Source organism: Canis aureus, chromosome 29 (assembly GCF_053574225.1).
Source record: "Canis aureus isolate CA01 chromosome 29, VMU_Caureus_v.1.0, whole genome shotgun sequence".
Classification (NCBI taxonomy): Eukaryota; Metazoa; Chordata; class Mammalia; order Carnivora; family Canidae; genus Canis; species Canis aureus.
Window position 1 is genome coordinate 26346127 of NC_135639.1, and position 7577 is coordinate 26353703.

The window sequence follows — 7577 nt, forward strand, 5'->3', positions numbered from 1 at the left end:
ATAATCAATGCTTAATAAATATTAGCTTTCATTATTAGTATTGCTGTTATTGTTTCAGCTGACTTAATACTAAGTTGATGTTTAACTTAGTATTAAAATTTGTTTAAATTCAGTGGCTATAGGTGTACATAGGAGGGCAGGTAGAATTTAGAAGTATACAGGGAAGGGGCACCTGGGTGGTTCAGTCAGATAAGCATCTGCCTTAGGCTCAGGTCATGACCTCAGGGTCCTGGGACCAAGCCCCACATCCACTCCCTGCTCAGTGGGGAGTCTGCTTCTCCCATTCCCTCTGCTCCTCACTGACTTGTGCTCTCTCTCACACACATGTAAATAAAAAAATCTTAAAACAAACAAACAAACAACTTGGGTTCCCTGCATGGAGCCTGCTTCTCTCTTTGCCTATGTCTCTGCCTCTCTCTCTCTCTGTCTCTCATGAATAAATAAATAAAATATTAAAAAAATAGAAGTATACAGGGAGAAAATGGGAGACAAACTAGAATAAAAAATGTACTATGGATAATCTGAGCACAGACAACTGCAGGTGATGAGGAAGTAGGTACAATCAATAGAGGGAGAGAGATGGATATATTCATGATAAAGCAAGTAAAGTAAAATGTTAATTGCAGAATCTAGGTAGTGGATATTTGCTTGTTGGCTATAAAATTCTTCCAGCTATGCCTTATGTTTAAAATTTTTTATTATAAGCTAGAGGGGGAAAAAAACAAGTAGACTTAGAGACAACAAATCAAATTCTGCATCAGAGCTACACTGCCTGTCCTCTGAGCTCAAACACCAGAGCAAGCTTAGAAAAACCTAATGGTTTTGGAACACTTGCTCATCATCAACACTGTCCTGTACCAGATGAGCAGAGGTCAGGTGCTGACTTGGATCACTCTGGCACAAGTAGATATAAGCAGAAGGTAGAAACCCAAAGGTTCCATCTCAGAAGTGCCAACCTCAGAGAACTATGACATTATCACCCCTGCTCAGGGAAACCCCAGAAATAAGACTCAAGGCTAAAGAACAGACAGGTGGAGGATGGGCAAGTGTCATACACTTACTCATGGACTCTGCTGTCACCATAGAGATCACTCAGGCCAAAGCTGATGTAGTGCCAGTGTTCAGGGATATTGGCAGAAGGGCTCCCCACATTCCTGTACATGCTAACATAGTCCAAGGGGTCTGGGCCACCCAACCTGCAAAAGACAAAACACAGTCAGTGAGAGCCTGAAAGTACACAACATGAAGCTAAGACATTATGCCTTACAAATCTAAAGACCCCATCCTGGAAGAACCTGGAATGAAAGATAACTAAAAGGAGGCCACATCTCTGGGATAAGACCAAGGGACAGGTAGCTAGAAGCTGCCCAATTCCATAAGCACAAGACGCTCCCTTCTATCCCCAACATGCAGGACCTCTTTTAAAAAATAAAACAGACTAGGTGGTTGTCCCTTTTGCTTCCTCCTAATTCAAATTACCAATCCCAAATGGGATTGGCAGGGATTATCTCTCTTCCATGGTGCCTGTAAATATAACAAACTTCAAGGGAAGAGGTGCATCAGTCAATCAATCAGCTTCTGTTGAAAGATCATCCTGAGCATCCCCAATGGGCATTGTTCCTGGAAGCAGAGGCTCGGCTCCACTCCTGCCTCTTAGACAGCTAATTCCTGAAAGACTATATTGTGCCCTATGTTAATTACAGTTTGTTCTAAACAAACTCAATGGCTCCAGACCCCAGCCTGTACCCCACAGACCAAAGCTGGTCTTTTCTCATGCAAGTGACAAAGGCCACACTTAGGCTAGCTCAGCCCTGCACAGAGAATTGCAGCAGGCCAGACTGACCCGTGAGAGTGCATGCATTCAGAAGATGATCCCAGGAGACTGTCGCCTCAAAGGTAGGGCTAGAATATTAAATGATTTGGGGCCTCTGAGGACCACATTAAACTTCCCCCATAATTCTAACAGACAAGAAGCTGAGGAAGAGACTCAGTCATTAGCTCACTCTGAGGATTTAATTCCATAAGGGTTTCCTTTAGTAGAGCAATTAATGCTCTCTCTTAAAAAAAAAAAAAAAAGTCCTGCTTTTCTTCAGAATGGATAGGGATTAATAGACTTGAGAAACAGCCTAAATGGAAACCATCAGCGGAAGGAAGTCTGCATTTAGCCCACAAACACTCTGCATGAGAGCTGCCTCGGACATCTGACTATTCCACAGACTGCAAAAACTTTGCCTGCCCCTAGGACGTTGATGGAGTACACTTTGCAATTGGCATCGTATGCTGCAGGAACACTAATAACCAAATAAAAGACATGCTACATGTGAAAATAAAAGACATGCTACATGTGATCCCAGCAAGAGTTCCAGTACCATGCAATTCAAATACTATTTAAAACCAGTAAGTCTGGTTTCATCCTCTTTTGCCAGGATATTATTTGCCCTTATAGAAATCCTTATTCTCTGCTAGGAAATGCTAAGTTATTTATAGATCTTGTAAGAAAGTTGCTACAAATAGCTCAGAAACTCAACTGAGTGGATTAGGAAAAGAGACAAATCCCCATGTCCTTCCTTAACTCTGATTTGACCAAATCATTTGAATGTTTCCACAACTAGTTGAATATAGAAAAGTTTGCTGGGGGAAGGAGGAAACATAGGGGTAGCTATCTCTGGAAGAACCACATGATAGCTGCAGAACCCCAGAACAGATGGGAGTGACTACAAACTCCAGATCTGCTCCAGTTTCCTGCTGCAAATTCCCAGTCTTGCCCCTTTCAGCCTAAGTGCATCCAGCAACAAGTGGCAAAACTGTATCCACACTTCCATACTCCATCTGTCACACCTCTGCAGCCCTCTCTCAGGAGATACTGCATCAAGGATCGAGGCTTTATCTTAAAACTATAACTGTAAGGAATAACCAAGAGTCAGACAAAATTAACCTTGTCCCCAAGCACAGTGTTCTGTTCTACTTACTCAGACACCTGATGGGAAACAGATGATTATGTAGAAAATAATCATATCTTGCACTTAGAAAAATATGTTATCCAGGGACCCAGAGTATCCCTTGATGCTCTTCCTTGAACTTACTTCCTTGAATACCTAACTTCATTCCACATGACAGCTGTAGGACTGCAGTGGCTCCTGGGTACAAGCTCTGCCTCTGTGTTTCTGTTCCCTGCCCACTAAAGTATCAGCTTTCAGCCAGGATGTCCCTGCTGGCCAAGGTCCACTAGCCAAAGAACCAACCTTCTGTCACAAGAAAAGGAATCTCAAGGGACTGTGGGCCACAGCCAGACCCAGGTAGCCTTGGTCAGTCAAACTGCTAACGAGGCCTTGTGGCATCCCAAGTGTGATGTATATTAATGAATTAATTTCAGAATCTTAATTATGCAAACCCTTCCAAATCTTAGAAAGAACTAGTTGCTCAGCTGCTCCTTCTTATATTTTTCTGCATCTGGCCAGCATTTCTAATCTCACAAAGTACTCTTTATTAGTCATTACATGTTGGCCCATTTCTGAAGATAAGTCCTGCCTGGTTAACAAGCTTGCCCAAATCAGTCTTAGTCCTTTGCATGTGCTTTAATATCTTCTGCACACAATTCTATCCTTCATGGCCAACTGGGTGACATAAAAACAGTTGCCTAAGTCTGTGTAGGGATTTCTCTGTTCATTCAAATGAGACCTGAACCAAAAGCATCGCAGAACCAGGCCCTCTTTCCCCATGACACAATCCAATACAGTTCATCACAACACATACTTAAATATAGGCAAGAAATGAGAATGGGTGATTAAGTTATCAAGAGCTGCTTTTCACTCAGAAGCTCTCTTCAAAAACTCCTCTCAACCAAAGAACAGTTTGCCTGCTGAAGAGAGAACTGTACCACTGGCCACATCTCCTCTGGCTACCAGACATGACCCTCTCATAGGAGGTGGCTGGTCCCCAGGCCCTGTCTCTTCATATTGTCCCACTGACACAGGCAACTGGCCTCAGCCCCAGACAGTCTAGTTTCTGCCATCTCCAGAGGAAGTTAAGAGGTTATCCTGGAGAAGCTTCCATCCTAAAAGAAGAGGTAACCAGCAAAGACATCCACTCTCTCAACCTCCCCCTTTGGGTCTACCTGCCCCCTTGGCACATCCCAAGCTTTTTTCTGAACAGTCTTTCAGGACTCAGTGAAGGGGATTATTTAATACAGTGCCTGCATGAATGCAGTTCTGGACAAATTCTACCAATTCCTCAGTCAATATGGTCCAGAAAGACCATGAAGACAGGCTCTTTGTCAGAGTCCCTCTAACACCTGCTTTGCCCAGTGGTTGTGAAAAGAGATAGGTTGCAAACAGGAATGGGAAACAAGAAAGGACCATTCCTACCCCAAGGGCAGGCCTTCTATGATCCTGAACAGAGCCACTTGAGGGTTTCTCTCAGCTTCCCTGAGAGACTGTGGTCTAAATCCTGAAGCTTGGGGCCAGGAAGCCCCTCTAAACATCTGGCTGCACTTCTTTGCTCCGTGTCTCAGGTCTTCATCATTTACTGGGGTCCCCGGCAATCCTGAGCCAAACCATGGATCTATCTCCCTGACCGTGCCTCTGTTCTAGCCAATGTCCTAGGCAAAGCGGGTGCAGAGCCAAAGGAAGCTCTGCTTAGAGAAAGAGAACTGTGCCGAGTAAGCAGAAAGTTTATCAAGAAAAGTTGCTCCGTGAAACTTCAAACGCAAAAGCACTGCACCGATATGACTGACGTCTGAGCTCATGGGGAAGGTATCTTAAAAGGAGACCTCCTCTTCCTCTCTTCACAAGCACGACTCTCGCAACTTGCCTCCCTCCTAACCTATGGGAGAGCGGGGATCCCCAAATCCACCGTACCCTGTGCAGTCTCAAGCCCTCTGAGCTCGCCAGCCGCACTCCTCCAAAGCCCTCTCTTGTGCTCCCCAGGCCCCGCCTCGCCTCCCCCATCCCACTTCAGCCGCCCTTCTTCCCCCACCCCCGCCCCCGGCTTCCCTTAGCCCACTAATGACCCCCTACAGGCGCCCCCTCCTTTCACCACGTTTACAGTTCCCTTTCTCCTATCGCCCCCCCCGCTCCTACACACACCCCCCCAATTCATTCTATTCTCCTAATCCCAGTTAACCCTTCATCCTCCCCCCTCGTTAACCCTCCTCTACCCAGAGGCTCCGTTAACCCCTTTGTCCCCGTTCCCAACTTCAGCCTTAACTCCTTGCCTCGCAGCAGGACGCCCTCTTTCCAAGTGCTTTAACCATTCTTCTCCACCTCCTCCTCCCCCGCAGATGACTTCGCCCCGGGCGTTCTAACCCTTCCCAGCCCGCCGTCGTCCGTCTCCCCGCGGCCCAGGGCATACCAGTACTTGACGATAGCGGTAACCTGGAGCGGGTTCGGCTGGTCAGGGTAAAGGCGACGGCACTCTCCGTAGATGGCGTGCAGTCCCGGGGGGAAGAGCGAGGCGAAGGCCGGGGGTGCACTAGGGCCAGGGGCCGGGGGCGCGGCGGGGCCGGGGGCGCCGCTAGGCCGCAGCTCCGCCATCCGGGCGCGTAGGGCGCTGGGGGGACCGGGGAGGGTGGACGAGGTGGAGAGCTCTGACGCGCCAGCAGGCGGACTCCGTGGGTGCGACTCCCCCAGGCGATGGGGGCTGCAGCGAGGTCTAGGCTCCGCGCCTGCGCACGGCGCACGGTCTGCCCAGGCCGTCGCCGCCGCAGAGACGGCCGGAGGGTGCCTCGGGGGCCGCGGAGCGCTCGGGGGGGCGGGGCGCCGGCGCGCCCTATCCCGGTATCCATTGGCTAGTGTCTGTGCCAGTCACAGATGGGGAAGGCGTGACTTGGCAATAGGTCCCGCCTCCCTCTCCTTTTGTGGGGGGGGTCCCAAGGCTCTTGGCCTCCCCCTAGTGTTAGGAGGAACCCAGATTTAAATAGAAATGTTGAGGCATCCTCAGGTGCTAGGGTCCCAGGAAAGCTGTGGGAAGCTCGCTGACGAACGACTTGTCGCTATTGTGCTGACACCCTGCTAACAAGAATTTAAGCACAAATTTGACAATAGTGGATTGATTCATTCGTCCATTTAGCGTGGCTTTAGTTGTAATAGATTATAAATCTGAATATTTCCTACCATCTTTGAATGTCCATTTACCATATTTACTGACACTAACCCCGCCAAATTCAGGGGTTGTATGTTGAAATATTTACTTTGGAGTCTTGTTAAAAAGTAGCAAGAGGGATCCCTGGGTGGCGCAGTGGTTTAGCGCCTGCCTTTGGCCCAGGGCGCGATCCTGGAGACCCGGGATCGAATCCCACGTCAGGCTCCCGGTGCATGGAGCCTGCTTCTCCCTCTGCCTGTGTCTCTGCCTCTCTCTCTCTCTCTCTCTCTGTGACTATCATAAATAAATAAAAATTAAAAAACATTTAAAAAAAAGTAGCAAGAGTTAGGGACGCCTGAGTGGCTTAGTGATTGAACGTCTGCCTTTGACTCGGGGAATGGTCCCAGAGTTCTGGGATAGAGTCCCACATTGGGCTCCCTGTAGGCAGTCAGCTTCTCTCTCTCTACCTATGTCTCTGCCTCTCTCTCTGTGTGTCTCTCGTGAATAAATAAAATCTTTTTTTTTTTTTTTTTTAAGTAGCAAGGGCAGCCCCGGTGGTGCAGCGGTTTAGCGCCGTCTGCAGCCCAGGGCGTGATCCTGGAGACTCTGGATCGAGTCCCATGTCGGGCTCCCTGCGTGGAGCCTGCTTCTCCCTCTGCCTCTCTCTCTCTCTCTCTCACTCTGTGTCTCTATGAATAAATAAATAGAATCTTTAAAAAAAATTAAAAAGTAGGAAGAGTTAGGTAAACTAAGACTAGTTTTTAAAACTTGGTAATTTTTTGTCTTTATTTTTTTTAAGATTTTATTTATTTGAAAGAGAGAGAGAACAGTGGGGGAGAGAGGCAGAGGGAGAGGAAGAAGCAGACTCCCTACTGCTGGATCCCAGGATCCAGAGATCATGACCAGAGCTCAAGGCAGACACTTAACCTACTGAGTCACCCAGGCACCCCAAGACTTGGTAATTTTTAAAATAAATGCTTTTAGTGATGACAATCTCTTCTTTGTTCTGTTTTATGCAGATTGCCTTAAGGAACATCAATATTCATTATCTACTATAGACCTGCTCTTTCCCATTACCATTGGCTTTCTGTAACTGGGAGAATTTTTTGTTATTTTAAGTAATCTCTACATCCAATGTGGGGCTCGAAGTTACAACCCCTAGATCAAGAGCCATGTGTTCTCCCGATTTAGCGAGCCAGCCACCCCTGGGAGAATTTTTAATTCCTAAGCCACCTAGTTGAGAATTATTTTCCAGGGTACAATAAATAATTCCAAGAGAAAGGAATAAAAGGAAGTCCTAATTACCAGTGCTATTGACTAAAGGGTCTTCACTATTTGAACGGGAGGGATTGGATAATCTAGAGAAAGATGCACTGGGCTCATTTGAAAGCAGTGACACATAATTTCTCCTCACCTCCATTTTCTCATTTATCAATGTCAATTGTAACTCCCCATGAACATAAGAGATAATAAAGCAGTTCCTGAAGCTATTAAATAAA

General features: G+C 47.0%; 1 protein-coding gene across 5 annotated transcripts in view; it reads right to left on the reverse strand.

The window, feature by feature from the left end:
- SUFU (SUFU negative regulator of hedgehog signaling) overlaps positions 1-5727 on the reverse strand; it is a 122203-nt gene extending 116476 nt beyond the window's left edge. For 2 of the 5 annotated variants that reach the window (XM_077877822.1, XM_077877823.1), the window contains exons 1-2: positions 5350-5727; positions 1062-1196 (exon numbers count right to left, since the gene is read on the reverse strand). In XM_077877822.1, coding sequence (XP_077733948.1) covers positions 1062-1196; positions 5350-5531 — 317 coding nt within the window. In that variant the 5' untranslated portion in view covers positions 5532-5727. The remainder of the gene's footprint in view (positions 1-1061; positions 1197-5349) is intronic. The other 3 variants (XM_077877824.1, XM_077877825.1, XM_077877826.1) reach the window with 3 other exon arrangements.
- Between the last annotated feature and the right edge of the window lie 1850 nt (positions 5728-7577).